This window comes from Podarcis pityusensis (assembly GCF_964106645.2).
Source record: "Podarcis pityusensis genome assembly, chromosome: 3".
NCBI classification, from domain to species: Eukaryota; Metazoa; Chordata; class Lepidosauria; order Squamata; family Lacertidae; genus Podarcis; species Podarcis pityusensis.
The window spans coordinates 54,359,455-54,379,485 of NC_138026.1; the positions used below are offsets into that span (position 1 = coordinate 54,359,455).

A 20,031-nucleotide genomic window follows, 5' to 3' on the forward strand; every position below is an offset into this window, starting at 1 on the left:
CTTGTCCCTTAATATCAAGCAGAGACACCTTCCTAGAGACCCCTTTTGGAAAGGGAGTGATGGGGACTCTGACCACAGCTTCTCAAGGGTGGCCAGAATCCTTTGGAGTCATCTAATCTGGCGTGCAGAGAAGACTGGCTATTGGCCAATTTATGATGGACCAGTTATTGCCTCCTGGTTGCTGGGACTCTTGCAAAGAATGCTGGAATAAGTTGACCAAGAGTACATACTTATAATCACACCAAATAAATATGTTATTCCTTAAATCAGGGATTCCAAAACTTTCTACTCACAAGGCTCACTTGAGATGGTTGAAAATTACTAAGGCACTCCAGTCTTGGTGCAAAGAAAGAGCCTGTCACAAAATTGGGGGAGGGGCAAAGGAAAACACCTGGCATAATCCACTAGCAATCACTGGCATCCTTTTCTGCTCATATTCAATCTAGCTTTGAAAACTGCTAAATTCTTTGCCACAGCTTTTCCCTTGTAGCAAAGATTTACATAGGTCAGCTTTCCATATGCTGAGTACAGACATTTGCTCTGGAGATAGTAGGACAGTCTCCCCATTTTAGGGCTTCTAAGTGGCCAGTGCTTTTTCTTTTTTCCTCTCCCTACCTCTGCATGTCCCTGAAATTATTTTTTACACATCTTCTGAAATATCTCCATTCACACTCAATTTGTGCCTATCCCCCCCCCCCCCCAAAAAAACCCCAAACCATGTTTCTTTCTTCCCTCCTCTTTCTAGATTTCTTAAACATGACTCCTGGACATTTTTCCTCAGAGGCCTTGTTCCTCTTTAACCAACAAACTTCTTTTCCATCCTAGCCACCTCTACCTAGCTTGCAAGGAGCTGCTGGTGCTAGCATGAGTCAAACCAAAACATTTGCCAAACACAGCTAGGGAGCAGAGAAGGCAAGTAAGAGACACTCAACAGCACGTGGCACTGAGATCCACCTGAAAATGGCTCAGGGTTTACTAGCGGGTCCCACTGATTGGCACAATCCATCACAACACTTAAATATGCTTAAACACACCAATTTCAGTGGGCTTCAGTAAATCAACTATGGCCACCCAAGCCTGGTTTTGTGTTGATTTGTAACCAGTCCTGTTTCTAATATTCATCTAAAAGACAACTTTGGATGAAACTAAAATGCAACCCTACAGACATCATTTGCAACTGTGTGTGTGTGTGTTTAAAGGTATGTGAGGGTACCAACGAGGCTTTCTTCCTGCAGCTTGTAGATTTTGGCAGGAGAGAGGTCTTGGTCAAGACCATAGCAGAAGTGGAACCACTGTACCAAATGGCGTTACTCAGCTGTATAGAAGAAGTGCTTTTCAGTAGTTTTCCCTCCCCTCTGCAAACCCCTGAACCACCCATGCCAAATCTATTCTGGAGGGTCTTCCAACACACTGGAGTATATTTTGGGAGTGAGGGCTGTAGGGCAAGTGAACAAAAAATGCTTCCCTTATCTGAGTGACACCCCCCCCCCCCCAAAAAAAAAACATCCAAAGAGTTTAAACTTCTCTATATGGGTAGGGTTGACATATTTCAAAAAGTTAAAGAAATGACACCTAAAAATTTGTTGAGGTTTTTATTAGAAACCCCCCAAAATTATTAAGCTTTTTTTTACAAAAATGTGAAAATATCACAATTTTTCAATTGACTTCCTACGATTCAGAACAAAGCACCACATTTTGGAAATTCCCCACGAACATCAATGCCACCTTTGAAATCCCAGTAATGGCAGCCCTATGCTAGGTTCCTAATAAAAATAGCCCTTACATGCCTATTTTTTTAACTGGCATATTTGAAAATGAGGTATTCAACATCATGTCTGATTTGCATTCAATAGATCTGTGTTCAATTGGAGTCCAAAAGAAAGATGGAGAGCACTGAAGAGACTGGAGGTGCAGCAGGGCTTTGTTTACGCTGCTTAGCCTCCCTAACAGCTGATGTGAGGGGTAGCACAGCAGCAGCAGCAGCAGCAGCAGCAGCAGCAGCAGCTACTGACACTGCTTTTCCATTCATCCTACAGCCTCCTGCCAGCCCCCAGAGCTTTAATTCTAGTTGTTGATATTTTTGAACACAGTATTTTCAGATTGGATTGAAGAAAAAGCGAAAGAGAGAGCATTTAAAGGGTGCTCCCCACTTTACACAATTTCACTTATGTGTGCAGGGGCCCAGAACATAACCCCCACATAAGTGGCAAATGGCCTCTACAGTAGTTTAAAAAATGCATTGTGTTGGACAAAAAGGAGTAAGAACAGTGCAAAGATTGCACCAGACAAGAATGGAAAAACTGTTCAGTTTGTGATCTACTCTGTATATCAGACTTTTAACATAGACAAAGATTGCTTTAATATGGTAAGAAACAAAAACGCAGCTGGGCCACTCATGATGCAAGCCTCCCCCAAAGAGATATTAAGAACAATTTCATTTCTGATAGGCAACTTTTTTCCACCTCACTTCAGTTCTTACACATTAGCCCTGCAGGAAAGAAAATACTCCAAGTATTTTTTTTCTCAACCCTAACAAAAAGGAACGATAAAAGCATGCACTGTATAATTTAACAACCTTGAGTAGTCTAGCCATTACAAAAAAAAAAAAGAGAGAGAGTAATAAAATGGAAGACATTTCTTATCGGAGGCTGTGCTCCTCAATGCCCTTTCTTCATGAAATCCCTTGTTTTTTTCAGAAGCACTGGCACATTTATTTAAATAATGCAGCTATTAATTTTTGAAAAACCTGACTCACAGCCTTTCCTTGGTAAGCCTACACTGTGCCTTCCCAAGTGTGGGAAGGGAGCCACCAAACACCAAGGTTGCAGAATGAGCCAGTGGCTTCAAGTTCCTAGCTTTCAGAACTGGGCCTGGAAGTAGTCCACAGTCCAACTCCTTACCAATATACTTTAAGCTGGGTGAAACCTGAACAGGTACTGCTTTGCCTTGCTACCCATCCTTTGAGGCATTAACCTTAGAGACTTAAAACTTAAGGAAAATGAGTGACCAAATACATACATCAGAGGTACCAATCCTCCAATTTCCCATGGCTGGCCGGTACAATGATAATCAGATTCATGGCTGACCATTGTCATGAAGATATACATTTCAATGCTACGGTGTAGGATGAAAAGTAGTATGTAAAGTTTAAACAAAGGAGGGAAATGTTGCTAGTGTATATAATTATAATGTATTTAATATTTCTAAATGGTTTTAATTTTGTGAACAACATTGGGAGGGGTTGCACTAGGCAGGCTAAAAATTCACACATGAATCTGGACACAGACATAGCACAGTACTTATACTATATTTTAATTGGTTTTAAGCTGTCCTGTTCATTTCATTTCATTGTAGCTTAATATTATTTGTATAAATTCATATTTTGCACATAAACTCACATGACTTTAGCTAGAATTACTATGTGCAACATTAGAAACTACTAGCAAAGGTTATCTACTCTTTTATTGAATTCATATCCCACTCTATCCCAGGGGCTCAGAGCAACATAAGTTTCCCCAAATGCTACTACTTCTGCCCAAAGAGTTCACAACCTATAAAAGAAATTTACATTTACAAATCACACTACTTTAGATTTAGACTGTCATATGCCTTGGGATGAGTCTATACAAACTGGTTTAGATGTCTGAACATTTATTGCAGTCAAAAGCCTTAGGACTCTCTCCCGCCTTGTTTGGCAGAAAAACAATTTTTACTCCAGAGCAGATGGCATATTCTTGCATGATCAACTGTAGACGGACCATTATCTGCTGCTAGCAATCTCATCAACATGATGCTCTTTTCATCCTGACTAAATCCTATGTGTTGTCCTGCCTATACAGTGGTACCTCGGGTTAAGAACTTAATTCGTTCTGGAGGTCTGTTCTTAACCTGAAACTGTTCTTAACCTGAAGCACCACTTTAGCTAATGGGGCCTCCCGCTGCTGCCGCACCGCCAGAGCACAATTTCTGTTCTTATCCTGAAGCAAAGTTCTTAACCAGAGGTACTATTTCTGGGTTAGCGGAGTCTGTAACCTGAAGCGTATGTAACCCGAGGTACCACTGTAACTGCTAGATCATACCAACCAGGATTTTTTTCAGCCAGAACTCAACGGAACTCAGTTCAGCCACCTCTCAGGCGGGCACCATTGCCATGCTAAGAGAATGAGGGAAGTGGCTCACGGTGAGTTCTGGCACCTCTTTTTCTAGAAAAATAGCACTGATACCAACCATAGGGTAAGATGCTGAAGTGTACACGCAGCTATGCCTCAACAGCATACCAAAATATTTACCATAGTGCTACTTTTTATTTATTAAATTTCTATCTGGCATTTTATCTGCTGCTTTGCATGACATCTTCGGGGGAAGAAAAGACTAAGGAGACAATCCAGAATGGAGTCCCTAAGATGGTTGAATGGTATCTTGTACGCCTCCTTCCAGCAACTCCTGCAGCCAAGCTAAAGTTTTGCTCTGCTTTCCTTTGGTCCATATCAGTGAGGCAAAGAGAAGGATTTTGTCATCTGGTCAGCCCAGAACCTCCAAACACACTACCCAGGCAAAAACAACGTGGGAGGCAGCAGTTACAAGTTACCAGTCTCTGCAGCAACAGCAGGTGCTGTGATTCTCCAGCAATTCACCCCCAGAGGCACACTCCATTGTCTCTTGACACAGACAGATGCCAATAACAAATCCTGCCTTTCCTCCAAAGAAGTGCAGGGTGGCAAATATGTCCATACTATAAACAATACAATTAAATCTTCTTTAAAAATTTAAAATTGTGTTGCGTTAGTACTGGAGTACCATAGCCTTGTCAAGACTACACCATGCTTCGGCATGCACATATACTAAGACTACACCATGCACCATGGTATTCCACAGTTCTTGTAGCCTAGCTTTGGATAGACCTTCATGTAGGTCCAAGCCCCAACAGCCTGAATACAGGAATCACTTGGGAATCTGGCTCCTCTATACAGAGATTTGAGGCATTTATCACTGGTAATACTGAATACAGTACTGTTCATGCAGGATTCTTGTGCTCAGAGAGCAATAAAATAGCAGCTAGAACATGACATCATTATGTGGTACAGAGGCTCCATACTTTGTGTAACACACACACACACACACACACAGAGAGAGAGAGAGAGAGAGAGAGAGAGAGACCTACAACACACTCTGGTATCCACGTAACTTGTGATATAGAACAGATGCAGTTGTATTTTCATTTCCACTATTTTCAGTCATTTGCAATTCAAATCCACAGAGAATGCTACATTCTTGATAAAAAGATTACAACCCTACATGAAAATTTTTGCAGCTACTGAAATAATAAATGGAATGACAGACAACCACAGAGCTCACTCTATTTAACCTTTGATACAACAAGCTACTGAACAAAAGATTTTTTTTGTATTCCCTGTGCCTTTTCAAAGTATGCATTGTGTTAGATCTTATTTTTTCAAAATGCCATATAACACATATTCTGTAGCTGCAGGGTATGCCATCCATTCCTCTTAGCCAATACAAAAATTATACACTTGCATTACCAATGCTTTAGTGTAGTTATTAAAATACTTCCTTTTCTATCACATAGAAATGCATGTACAAGTGTTATCTGCAATACCTATTCATATCTACTCATAAAATATTTCCTACATAATCAACTAAAATTAAAACTTTCCTTTCTAAATCTTTTAGTCATGAAGAAATCTTAACCTGCACAACATTTCATGTTTTTTCTTTTCTTTTTTAGCAATCAGAGCCCTCAGTCACAAGGCATGCTTGGCAAATCACACTAAGACAAACTTTGGCTTAGTGAGACTCTGTGGCTCCTAAAGAGGAGTTTGCAGTCTCTTTGCTCCACCTTTTGCTACTTCTCTAAGCCAGAGTTTGGCTTAGATTTAGAATGTTATCCAAACCTGAACTGATGCTTAAGCTATCTCTTCACTAACCACAAGCTACAGAGGTTGACATAATTAGAGTATGGCAGGAAAAAAACCTAGGGAGGAGCAAAGTTTTCTTAGCATGTTCTGCAAGCCAGTCCATTGTTTTAACTGTTATTTGAAAATAATTACCTTTCAGTTTTAAGAAACCAAAATAGTGCAGCACCAGAAAAATTTAATGTCACCATACACAGTAAATAAATTTATGCACTAGCTCTTCAATATGAAATCTAAAAAAGAGTAGGTACTGTTAAAAGCGATATCCAAAATACAAGATGCTAACAAAGTTGAGCTATTCTTCTTGAAGGAGAATTTCAAGAGGTGGATTCAATTACATTAAAAAAAACCAATGACTAACCCCTGATTTTTCATGTTAATCACTCCCCCACCCTTGAATCTCAGATTTACAAACAAAACTGCTATATTCTTCCCAACAATGAAGGGGGTGTATACAGAAATAATCAACTTTACACAGCCTGGAACTAGTAATATACAGGAGTGTACAGAACAGGTTACTTTATCCTTCTCTTACAGCCAATCTTCCCTATGGTATCTCCCTCTAACAATAGACATAAAATGTTCCCTCAGTACTTTCTATATCACCCTTCTTCACATCTTCTTTAAAAAGTACAATTTCTTCAACAAAATTAATGTAGAAATTTGTCCAATTCCATAGCATATGTTATGCCAAAGATTTGTGTTATTTTCTCCATCCAAAGTATTCTGGAAGCTCCAAAGCTCTGGAGTTCAAATAAAACATACTGATATTTCCGGGGGGGGGGGGGAGGAATGTAGGGGTAGCAGGTAAGATGACAAATTTGTGTAGTTCATTTTCAGCACTTTTGCCTTCCAGTCAGGGATTCTGAATGTTTTGCATATATGCATGGCTTTTTGTTTGTTTTAAAACCTTTGGTCAAAGAAAATAGGTCTCTCAACTGTTACTTTTATGTAGTACTTGCTCAGATAGTTTAAAAGAGGTCTGTAAAAGCGCTTTAGGTGTCACAGTCAGTTCTGCTTAAATCATACTTCTTTCCAATCCAGTCTTCACCTCAGGCTCAGCTTTAAGTTTGAAGGATATAGACCAAGACAAGATGGGGGAGTGTACAAGGAATTTTTTTAGCCGCTTACAAGTATCTGTCATGCAAGGTACATACAAATAGTATGTATCAATGAACATGTGTGTCATTTCATATTTGTTATTCACAAAACACATTATTGGGTATTTCTTAATCTTTTTTCAGTAATGGCTTCAAAGCATCATATATTAACACAATCAGTCCTGTCTTTATAATTGCCATAGGCAATTTCCACTTGGAAGACATGGTTTGCAATGGAAAAAAAGTAGATAGACATTAGGACCAGGTTGACACACGTCTGTGTAAACAATTTTCCAGTATATGGATGTGAGTTTATGAAATAGATGCTGCAGAACGATGTCTAGCAGCCATTTTGGAAAATATACTTCTGCTAATCTGCTCAGTGTTTTTTCCATTCCAAACCATGTCATGCAAGTAAAATTGCTGTAATTACTTTCCTGTGGAAGTCTATTAAAAGGAAAGAAATGTATGTTGTGAGTTAAGGCATTGAATATACTGAACTTTCTAGTCTTGCATTCCTTGTTAAAAGCAAATCACAACTTTGATCATCTGGAGAAGTACTGCTAGTTGCCCAATATTTTACAGAGGTCTAATAGGCCTCCAGGGAAGCGGGTGGCACTTTGGGTTAAACCACAGAGCCTAGGACTTGTTGATCAGAAGGTCGGCGGTTCAAATCCCTGCGATGGGGTGAGCTCCCGTTGCTCAGTCCCTGCTCCTGCCAACCTAGCAGTTCAAAAGCACGTCAAAGTGCAAGTAGATAAATAGTTATCGCTCCGGCGGGAAGGTAAATGGTGTTTCCGTGTGCTGCTCTGGTTCGCCAGAAGTGGCTTAGTCATGCTGGCCACATGACCCGGAAGCTGTATGCCGGCTCCCTCGGCCAATAAAGCGAGATGAGCACCGCAACTCCAGAGTTGGTCACGACCGGACCTAATAGTCAGGGGTCCCTTTACCTTTAATAGGCCTCCACTAGAAATTGGGCATTTAGTGTTACTGATCTCAGGCTATGGAACATTGTTCTATCAGAGATTTTGCAGGCACTCTCATTTTTCATTGCCATGTGTCCCTTGAAGAACTTTTATATAGACAGGCCTATACCACTGTTTGAATTAATTGGTCAGCCAGTCATTTTTATCTGTTTTGTACTTTTTTTAATGGTGTTTTATATTTTATTGTATATACCGCTGTACGCCCATGTTATATTGTAAGAATTGACAATATAAAACACTTCTTTAAACAAACTTTTAAAATTACAGGCTAAAAGGTCATGTTGATAAATTAACTCAGTGTCTAAAAACTGAACATCTTTAGCAAGCAAATGATGTAAAAAACTTATAGAACTGTGGCTTCAATATGCTTGGGCGAAAGTTTCAAGGCAAATAACTTAATCTAAGAATTTGCACTTGTGCTTGGAGGCATTTACCCAATTACAGTGGTACCTCGGGTTACATACGCTTCAGGTTACGTACGCTTTATGTTACAGACTCCACTAACCCAGAAATAGTACCTCGGATTAAGAACTTTGCTTCAGGATGAGAACAGAAATCATGCTCTGGCGGCACGGCAGCAGCGGGAGGCCCCATTCTCTAAAGTGGTCTTCAGGTTAAGAACAGTTTCAGGTTAAGAACGGACCTCCGGAACGAATTAAGTACTTAACCCGAAGTACCACTGTGTGTGCTGTTAGCTTTACAAGTGGTGTTTGCCACGGTATGTTACTGAATATGTACAGATTCTGTATGTATGTTGATATACCAAGATCACATTTTCATATTGGGTGGCATTCAACTAAGTTTTACATAGACCCCCTGAAATAAAGGGGCATAATTTAGTAATGTTCATTAATCTTAATCAGTCTACTCTTGAGTAACACTTAGTTGAATACCCACTGCTTCTAAAGTCTTTTTCATTGCTAAGTATTGCTCAGTATTGCTTTTTCATTGCTAAGTATTTCATTGCTAAGAATATTTTAAATAAAATCTGATTCTAATCAGAGTGGAGAAATTTAGAGAAGCTCATACACTCAGGCAACAGGCTTATACTCATGATTGCCTTTCTGCTGCACCAAAGAATGCTGACTTTTAGGGGATGATTTTATGGGATGGGGCTGCAACTGGAAAGGGGATTTAATAAAGCCCCCTAGTGAGCATGGAAAACATCACACACCTTGGGATTCTGGCTGTTTGAGTGCTGTTATTCCTAGTATTTTAAAACAGCACTTATGTTCAAGTATGCATGCTCAGAACCACAGCTTAAGGAAGACTGAGTGAGCAGTGGATTCTATAGTCTCACAGAATAGGTTTTCCTGGCTCCACTCTCCTCTACAAATTACTACTAGATGGGGGTTAATGGCCCTGCAGGAAAGGTGTGGGTATAGCAGGAGCTGCAGCAGAATGGGAAAATTGGAAGAATTTTGTTGGGTGGGGGACTGCCTTATACAAGCGGCTTTTCCACTCACTTAAGATATTTCTTGATCCAAAGCTAAGTATCTTTCATTTGGATTGTAAAGACATTCAGCAAACAGCTCATCTTAATGTCTGATCTTGTCACATCAAAGTCACATTTTGTGTTTCTTTGTGATATTTATAAATGAATGCTAAGGTTATCTACTCAGTTGCATTGAAAAAATGCAACTTATCATGGTATTACAGACAAAAGTAGCAGGCAGATAATCATAAAATGTAATTACTTTGTTAATTAGTATGTTACTGAGCAGCATTCAAGACAGGAACTAAAAATAAACTCGCATTCAACTTCAAGCTATAACAGTATTGGAGCAGCTACTAGAACAAATGTTAGCCAGCTGTTACCTTGAGTAAGAAGAGAGATATGACAAAAATCAGATTATAATATTAAAATTATCATATTGAATTCCAGTTATCTATGTTACCCCGTGACACAAAATAAAAGCATAGCTAGACTGGTAGACCATGACTAGAGGAGATGATGCCACGTTCGGGGCTCATGCTTATTGTTTTAAGAGATGGTAGGAAATAAAACAGTGGCAAAGGCTGCAGTGAATTTTTCTCTTTAAATAAACTGTTGCTGTCATCAGTACCTAAACAATTAGGATATAACTTTTTCATCCACTGAGTTAAAAAATCTGACCAACAACAAAACTGAGACTTCAATTACACTATGCCTACCAAACTGATGATGTACACTCAACAGTCTTCTTTTGTTTGGATTTTTCCCCCTTGCAAAATGGTAGGAGAAAATGTCAATTAATATAATTTTTATTGTTCCACGTAGCAAGAAAACATATTTGGGGAGGTTTAAATATATAGGATACTTAATTCCCAACATTTATTTTAGCAAGAAGATAACATGATTGCTTTGGGTTTCACACTATTTGATAATAAACACTATTTAGACTTTCCAACATAGAATATTAGAAAAACTGTGGGGTGAAATGGAACATAAAACATCATTACTAATAAACAAAAAGTAAAACTGGCAGCAGTATAAAGAAGACTAAACTGTATGAAGGATGTCTACAGATTATATACTTCCACAATTAATTTTCAAATGATTTTTGTGAATGCTCAATCTGCTAGGATGACAATCCAGAATATTTGGCTCAAATTGCTTTTTAAAAGATTTCCAGAGTGTTGAGGTGTAATGCCAACATGTCAGGGCTTTCAAAAGACTTGTTTTGTGTAAATGTAAAACTTGCAAAGTGACTGAGGCTGCTATCCTACGTGAGAATCAGCCCCATTTAACTCAGTGGGACTTACTTCTGGGTGCACATATAAAGATTTGTGCTATAAGGTAGGTGAAAAGGTAAGAAGAGGAATCTCAAACTTCCAAACCTATATTGAAGGTTTTCCAACAGCTCACTAAATTCTGGCCCAGTTCAGTAAGATGATCCATAGCATTTTGTGACAGCTAAAGCTTTGTAGTCCCATTGGTGATTGGACTTTGGATCTGGTGTAAATTTACTCCAGCTTAATTTACAACACTTTGCTTTATGCCCCTTTCTTGTGCATAAGGATTGCTCCCTTAGCCAATATTCCTGACAATCAGTCGGTTTACTCTGAGCAGGACTGACAGCATTGGTTTAATTTTTTTATACATCTCAATAAATACTATTCTGCCTCCCAGATCACAACGTTGTGAGTCCCTTTCTCACCCATCATATCATCATATATAACATAATTTATAAATTATTCCCTTGCTAACTTCCCAAATCCATTCCCCCCTCTATTCCTCTTTTTATATGTCAATTTCAGTTTCTCATTAAAAAAAAAAAATTCTCAAGGAAACTCATCAGGATTATAGTTGAGATTTTTCCTAATGTACAAATTTTTGTATAGGATTTTGCCTAATATACTATTTTTGCAAATAATTTTTCCTGATATAATGCATGTTCCTATGCTATTTTTGGAATTACAGTGGTACCTTGGGTTACAAACACTTCAGGTTACAGACTCCGCTAAGCCGGAAGTAGTACCTTGGGTTAAGAACTTTACCTCAGGATGAGAACAGAAATCGTGCAGCAGCAGGAGACCCCATTAGCTAAAGTGGTACCTCAGGTTAAGAACGGTTTCAGGTTAAGAACAGACCTCCGGAACGAATTAAGTTCGTAACCAGAGGTACCACTGTATATGCATTTATATGCACACTTCACCCTAGAATATGCATCCCTAGCTGTAACCAAGGTTTGTTCTTAATTTATTATTTGTGGTTTGTCTGGGGGAGAAAAGACAAAATTGGGTTTGGTTGAAATGCTAAGCCTTACTATGGCTTAGCCCAACAATTAGTAAAGCAGTAGGGCTGTGGGAGGAGCACTGTAGCGTCAATCTTTCCTCCAGAAACAGGCACATTTGCTCATTTGCACTAAGCCACTGGAACCCTGTGAATCATACTGTCCCCTTGTATAAATGAATACGGAACAAAAGATGTGTGCCTCAAACTAAGTTCTGGGCCATTACAAATCCAGGGTAGTGTTCTCTTATGAGACTCCACGGCATGATGTGTGACCAAACACCTTAAAAAATGAACATAAAAAGTTCCATTTGTTCACATATTTCTGGAAGGTTTTTGAGCATTGAAGCCATCTATGATGTAAGGATTTTTTTAATTTATTTTTTGCGGGGGGAGAGATATCTTAGGGAAACTCTCTGACCCAAATCCTACCATTGTTTGAGGATATAAGCATCCATATGATTACAATAGATATTCAACCACAGCACAGAAGTAGATAAATTCAAGGAAGCTTCTCTCACACGGCTTTGTTTTGTATTTATCTTCTTAGCATAGAAACAAAGTTTTGGCTTCCAGAATGCTTGATTACTAAAAGAAGCTGACCCAAGAAAATGCATGCTCATTAAAATTCTGCATATATACAACTGCGCAGAATACTAATTGGCTTGACTCAGAGAAACTTGTACAAGAGGGCAGTACATGTAAGGAGTATGGTACTTAGATTGACATACTGTAAATACTTGCATTTGCATTAGGTTGGTAATAACCAGTTTGGAATAGAGACCAGTTGCCGACACTTCATCACTGTTGTACCCATTTAACTGTGATCACCAGCTTGCTAATGCAACAATGCAGCCAACATGCACAGGATTCCTTTGTAAATTACATGCAGAAGGATTCTACATGGATTTTCACAAATGAAAATTAGGCAGATGGACCTATGTGCATGCCATATGCAATGTGGAAGCAGAAGACACTGACTGCGGAGGCATAGATGGTTCACACAAACCATAGTCTAGTACTATGTGGATGAGCCTCCATGAATCAAATGAAACATTGAGCTTGAACATTCCACACTCCCATCTCCCATGCAGACAGCAGAATAACATCCACATAAGTTTTTGCTTTTAAAGAAGTTTGGCTTAGCATTATGTACAATGAAGTGATCCTGGTTTAAAACAATGATTCGTTAACAAGGCAAATTTATGATCCATTGTTTGAAGCTGACACAGCAGAGCGTATTTTAAGCCAGGATTCCTGGTTGATTAAGCACATTTCATCAAGCTCCTTATGCTGAAAGATATATTGACAGAAGTAGCAATGGACCATCAGGCCTGGCCTTATGAGCCATGAGGTTCAGATATGGATGGGGGCAGTGGATTGTACCCCCGTTCACCCTCTGTCTGCCCTGACTAGCAGACTACCACTGCCACTGCTCATACCCAGCCATCCACCACTGTTTCCACCTCCTCCTACCTGCCCGGCACTAACTTGACAGCATAGTCCTTTCCTCACTCTGAAGAAAAAGTTTCTTCTAAAAAGTAAATCTGGCACTGTTGTATCAAAACAGCAGCACCTCAAGGTGCTGTGTGACCTTGCTCATAATACCTCACTTTGAGAAAGGGCACTTTCCTCAGAGTGGGAAATTGAGAACTTATACCATAGGAGTGAGCAAGTAGCAGATGAGACAAAGCAGTGAGGAAGAAAAGGTGACATGGTCCACCCAACTCTGGCAGTGCAATGTTTTGCATCAGCCCTGAAAACTGAAGATAATTCCTGTCTTCAGAGTTTCACTGACTTTAGAACTCCTCCTCAAAACTAATTTGTACAAACTGCAGATTAAAGAATCTGGAACATATGCTATTTGCTGATCCGCTGAAGAACTCTGATTTACAAAGACACATGTACATATAGTCCAGTAACCATTACAAAAGTTAAACAATGCTATGCTGTATTAGAGCATAATCAGCAGCAAACTGTAGGATTTCATGTATCCATTGTTAGTGATATGCAGAGCAGACCCACAGAAATATCAACAAACTTTACTAACTTTAGTCCATGCATTTCAATGTGTCTTCTACGCTGAGTGTGACTTAGTTGGATAAAACCTATGCTTTCCATCTTCTCAGACCTGACGAAAGATCCTACTATTATACAAAGGTAGTCGGTCTCCAAGACGTCATACCCTTTTTGCATTGTTATTACAGACAAATGCAATTATTTTGAAATTTTACTTTGGGTGAACTGTCTACACTCATTGAAGCCTAACTACTACAGACAAAAAGAAAGGAGCTCTATCATAAGCATTTTCACATAGACAAGTCTGTCAGTTTGAAATGTTTGTTACAGTCCAGGCAAGTTGCCAGCATTTCCACTCCAATACATTAATTGGTAAAAGGAACAAAGATTCATTCTACAACAAGGAGTGTTTATTTCCCTTCCTCTCTCAAGAAAGACAAAGAAACACTACACAAACCTGAAGAAACTTTATGCATGTATTTGAAGTTAACATATTTGGGAACACATCCATTACATTTAAAGCACAAGATACCTTTTATTCATGTAGCCCTGGTACAGCAATAGTTGACATTAGTTATTCCATTAGTTATTCAAGCTTTTATGGGTAATTCATATGTCACAGAGGTGGTGGGACAAATGAGGTTCATATACCGGATTAGGCTGCTTGCAGAACAAGAGGTAATTCTGCTCTCCCCAGGGAGGTTCCTAATTCTCATTTATTGCCCATCCAACTGCAGCTCCCCACCCAACCCACAGCATCCCATGCTGTTCATCAGGATCCATTGATTCCCATGAGCATCCATGAAGGTATGGTTTTGTAGCAAGCAGATAAGCCCATTCCAAAAGTAAAAATCAAGTCACAATATGTAGGATCCAACCAACTGTGAATAAAGCTCAGCCCATTTTCTGGCTGTTTGCACATGGTTATTGTACTTATATGTGTATATATAAATACAGTTATATATTTATTGTAAACCACTTTGAGATCTTTCAGATATTAAGCAGTCTATAATTCGATACAATAAATAAATATATAAATAAAGCTGAGGACTACTACCTAGCTAAGTTGAAGCTTTGAAGGAACAAAAACTCAAAAGTAGTGAAATGTTCAATGGGGAAGAAGCAAGAGGACACAACATCCCACACATAATTAACATTTTATTGTGGCATCTCACTCAGTCCTTCTATTTTCAGTTAAATCATCTGAATGCCATCACATCTGCAGCTAAAACCATACAAAAGGAAGGCATGAGCAGACCTAGTAACACAAAAATTGTTACTAACACACACAAAAGGCAGAGAACCCCAAAAAAAGTCAAATGAGGACTGAACATGTTCAGTACACACAGAATGCTGAATGTGGGATGGGGGGAGGACCCGAATAAGGTATACTGAACAACAGCAGTATGCAACATTTTGTTGTAGCTCTAACTTGTCTACACTGCATTTAGCAAAGAAGAAAGGCACTTCCTACAGAGCCCAAGTACAGTCATACCTCAAGTTGAAGTAGCTTTGGATTAAGCGTTTTCGGGTTGTGCTCCGCGGCGACCCGGAAGTAACGGAGCGTGTTACTTCCGGGTTTCACCGCTTGCACAGATGCTCAAAATGACGTCACGCGCATGCGTGGAGACGGCGAATCACACCTGTGCAGGTTTGCTTCAGGATGCGAACGGGGCTCCAGAACGGATCCCGTTCGCATCCAGAGGTACCACTGTACCTTTTTGCTGTAACTCTATACAAAATAACTATTCCATATACCCACAGGTCACATCAGACTCCCCTTTGTGACACACAGTCTGTATATTGTGCATTTTTAGTAACTTAGAACATCCAAGTTTCCTCAAATGGCATGGAGATGAAGTTACAAGGTTAGTGGCCTCCTATACACTTTATTGTATTTTAACACAAGAGCCTGCTGTATCATACAAAGGTTCATCATATCCAACATCCCACAGTGGCCAACCATGTGTCTCAGGGAAATACAGAAAGAGGTTTGGAGCACATAGGTCTCTCCTACTGTTGTTCCATAGCAACTGCTATTCTGAGGCATATTACTTCCAAATTTGAATGTTTAATATTGTCACTAACAGACCTATCCTCCATTACACTTCTCCAATCTAAATATCAATGGAGGTTAAAGTCAGACTGTTAACAAGTAACTTGTCTTCAAAGCATTTTTGTAATGAGCAAGTTTTCTGCTCTCATCTGAGACCCCTTTCTTCTTATGAGTACTGCTCTAATGTTCTTATTTTGTGATGTTTTAAATTATGTACATTGTAGGTCAGATTCAACTAACTGGTCCCGCTAGTGGAAGCCTGTGCAAGGACTTCTGCTAATGCAGTGGGGCTTCCCTCTGCTCTCTCATGCACTTCAAACTGGCTCTGGGAGTTTAGGAGAACCCCCAGCATAGCACACAGAGGGAGGAGAGGAAAGATCTTTCCGTTGGGCAAACAATAATGTTTGTGTTGACAGAAAGCCTGGAAAAGTATGATATTGAATTTCTCCTGAATTTTTTATCTTTGTAAGCCAATTCAAGATGTATAAAAAGCAAGATATACATTAAAAATACATACAAATATAAAGAGACTCCAAAGCGACCAACTCTCATTGGAATTAATATAAGCATTTGTTACATTAGCATAAAATATTTTCTTTCACATATACATAAAACTTAACATACCCCTTTTAGTACAGATATTATTATTACTCTAAATTATCATCCGTCTCCCACTTTTTCAAAACACAATTGCCCAACACCACCAAATCATCCACAGATTTATTATCATAAAACAAACTTGCCACAATGTTTTGAACAAAGAGTACAGCACTACAACTGTATACATTTACATAGGCTGATAAACATACACCTTAATTCATCCCCAAATCTACCAGTTTAGGCTGGATAGCCTGAGCCTTCTTTTTCCTTGGGATAAAGTTTTGTGCTTCATTAAATAGCCATCCTTAAATAAGGTTAAAGAACACTGTTCCTGGCTTTAGAGTACTGTACAAAGAAATATCTATATCTTTGTTTTTCTTTCCCAAACTTACTACGCTTCCATGCTAAAGGTTTATAGGCACTGACCTTACATTACATTATTCCAGGAAGCAAGCTCTAGTACATCAAACATGGGCAAGCAGAAAAAGCTGGTGGAACTATGCAGAAACTCTCCCAAATAGAGCATTTACAGGGATGTAGAGGGGCTGAATCAGCTCGGAATCACATTACAGCATCAGATCTGATTCCAGCCTGGAGCACCAGCTCCAGAGTAGGACTGTGGACCCATTTTCTATGCCAGCCAACTTGAGCAGGAAAGGTGTGGATGGCCAACATATTTTTGTAAGATATTTACTAAAATATGCCAGAAAAGTGCACAAGAACAAGAAGTCTGGAATTCTGGTTCTCTCACCAGTTGTATTTCACATGCCAATGCTATAGTACATTACTTGGATCTTCTAAAGAGGCCCTGCTCTGGAATCCATCTAAAAGGCAGACTATTTTAGCCTCCACTAGGAGCCCTGTCTTTTTTGTAGCAGCCCTGATACTATGTAACTCTCCTAAGAAAAGTTAATTAGCATCCTCCCTGCTGGCTTTCTGAAGGGAGGTAAACACTTTTAGTTTCAGTTCGCCCTTGAGATCTGATAATTGCTGTGTTCACAGTTTTTTGCTGTACAATACTGCTACTTTTCTTTTTTTGTTGAATCTTTCTTTTGTATTTCGTTATGCTTTACCTTTTGTAAACTGCTATGAGGAATGAAAAGCTTAAAATTAAACAGGTAGGCTTTAAGAAAGTTGACAACAATCTAAATCACCATTAAAATTATTCTAGAGTGATTCATTCTGTGGAATTATTATGCAAAAAGAATTATACAACAGGAGCTAAAAAAAACTTACTACTTGCATAAATGAAAGCACCAATATTAAATCCAGAGAGCTATAACAAGACAGCAATTTAAACACATGAGATGATACGTAACTGGATTCCAAACATAAGACAAAACATGCAGCCTGAGCCTATGCATGTTTACTCATAAGTAAATCCTACTGTGTTCAACAGGGTTGACTAGCAAGTGATTGTGCATAGGATTGTAGCCCTTGTTCCACACAAATGCTACCCTATGAACAGATGCAACTTTTATGCTTAAAGAGGGACAATGATAAATATTAGTATTGCTATTAGAACGGTTCTTCTATTAAGTGGATATAGAGAAATAAGTGCAACACTAGACACAACCTTATCACCTATCAAGGTACTCTCTGCAATAACTGACACAACAGCTATTGTAAAATTAATGCAGCCCTCTCTTATAATAAATTTTGTCAGATTTAAGTGGACAGCACAACTGAGACTTTACTCTCTCCAATGCAGGCTTGTAAACACACTTTTTAAGGTTCAGAAAAATTATAATTAAAAAAAATGGGAGCAAGAAAAGAACAAACAAATGCTCTACCAAATTGGGAGGGGGGAAGAGATGCTTAGAGGATGGAGGGCTCCCTCCTACCTTGGTGAGCTGCGCTATTTTCTTGCTCATTTTGAGATGGAGATCCTGATTATATTCCATGCCGAGCTGGGAGGAGGCGGCCGACGAAGAAGTGGAGGTGGTAAATTTTCCAGCGCTCCCCGAGGAGCTGCCGCTGTAGTAGTGCTGCTGCCAGCTCATCCCTGGTGTCGCCATCTTCCACAGCAAAGAAACCCTGCCAACCGCTCTGCCAAGCGCCGGGAGGAGAAGGGCGAGGGTGACACGAAAATAGGGGTGGGGGAGGAGGGGGGGTTGTTGAGGTTGCAGGCGGAGGAAAAAGACAAGGATAGAGATGGAAAGCAGCTAATGCTGGTGGCAAACAGGACGGCGGGGGGTGAGGGGGAAAAGGCGAGGGGGGGGCAGGTCAAACTACCTCTTCACCTCCCCCCCTCCAGTCCCCGCTGCTACCTCCTCTCACTCACAGCGTCTCCCCTCGTCCCCCTCCCGGCCTTATTTGCCACTCTGGCTCCTTCTGCACCATTTTCCTTCGTGGGGAGGGGAGGCGGGTGAGGGACCCACAGACTCCCCGCTCCTTGCCCTTCAGTTCAGGTGAGGGAGGAAAGGATGGGGCGGTCGGGGAAGGATCTCCTGAGGTAACCACAAGCCGCCCCCTGCGGGCTCCTCAGAGATTCCTGCTGCCGTTTCCTTTTTAAACCTCTCCCCCTGGGGCAACGGATAAACGAGCGAGGACGGGGGGGAGCGCGCGTCTCGCGCTCTCCGTCCCCGTCAACCCCTCACAGCGGCGCCTTTCCTCCTCCCGTTCTGGGAGCGGCGCTCCCCGCGGGACCCTTTCCCGGGTCCCGCGAGGGGAGGGGGAGCCCGAGCGGAGCGCCCCCCGCCGTTTCTCTCGCACGGGGGGGGGGCTCCTCTTCCCCTCCCGCCGCAGCTCGCCTCGAAGACAAGCGGGCAAAGCCCCCCCCTTCCAAGCGAGCGACGCCGACTGTTGCTACCGAAGCCGACGCTGCCCGCTCGGCGCTCTTTGGCCACAAGAGGCCAACGCTCCGTTACCAGGGTCTCGGAGAACTGTTTACGCCGCGCGCGTCGCGTCATTTCCGGCGTCCATCCTTCTCCCCCCCCCCACGCGCGCGCCCGCCGCCGTCAGTTCCCGCCCCTTTCAGTACCTCGGAAAGGGACTTAATTTTAAGTCGCGCACGCGCAGATGCGCTCTCCAGGGTGGTTAGTTAAAACCTTTACGGCGGGCGCGCTAAGAGGGAGGCGCGAAAGAGCGCCGTGTGCTGTTAAGACCCACAAGAAGCGGCTCTGAGGAGACGGCTCTATAATAAGCATTGCTCTCCCGTGCTGGCGTCAGGAGCGCGGGCTGCAGCAACGGCCAGGGCGGCCCCAGGAGCAGGTTGGGTGGCGGTTGCTGGGCTGCTTCCCGCCATTGAGATCCTTCGTTGGGAACGATTGCAAATCACCTCTCCCTCTCTCCGAAACATACACATCTGCTCAGAACTCCAGAGATTCTTCTCAAATTATAGTGTACATATACACTTATGATAGCGAAAGATCGAAATAAGAACATAAGGAGAGTCTGCTGGATCAGTCCAGTGGCCCATCTAGTCCAGCACACAGCGGCTGGACAGTTGCCTGTAGGCACACGAGCCAACTCTTAGGGGCCGAGGTCCCTCCCCCCGCCAATAAAATATATGAGCTCCCCACCCCCCAAGTTAATAGGCATCACCATTCAAATGGTGTGTGTGCACCACGTCTTGCGATCAGTTATGTGAGGCTCCCCCAATATTTTATTCAAGTTGGCA

At 41.0% G+C, this 20,031-nt stretch overlaps 1 protein-coding gene across 8 annotated transcripts in view; it reads right to left on the minus strand.

Annotated features, from left to right (window-relative positions):
* The window catches only part of FAM184A (family with sequence similarity 184 member A), a 61,431-nt gene extending 42,165 nt beyond the window's left edge, over positions 1-19,266 (minus strand). For 4 of the 8 annotated variants that reach the window (XR_013984344.1, XM_080999519.1, XM_080999514.1 and 1 more), the window contains exon 1: positions 18,254-19,265. Coding sequence is in view for 7 of the 8 variants with exons in the window: in XM_080999519.1 (XP_080855645.1) it covers positions 18,254-18,427 (174 nt within the window). In the remaining variant the exon portion in view is untranslated. Of the gene's footprint in view, positions 1-18,253 lie in introns of all 8 variants that reach the window. The other 4 variants (XM_080999518.1, XM_080999516.1, XM_080999515.1 and 1 more) reach the window with 3 other exon arrangements.
* Positions 19,267-20,031: the final 765 nt, after the last annotated feature.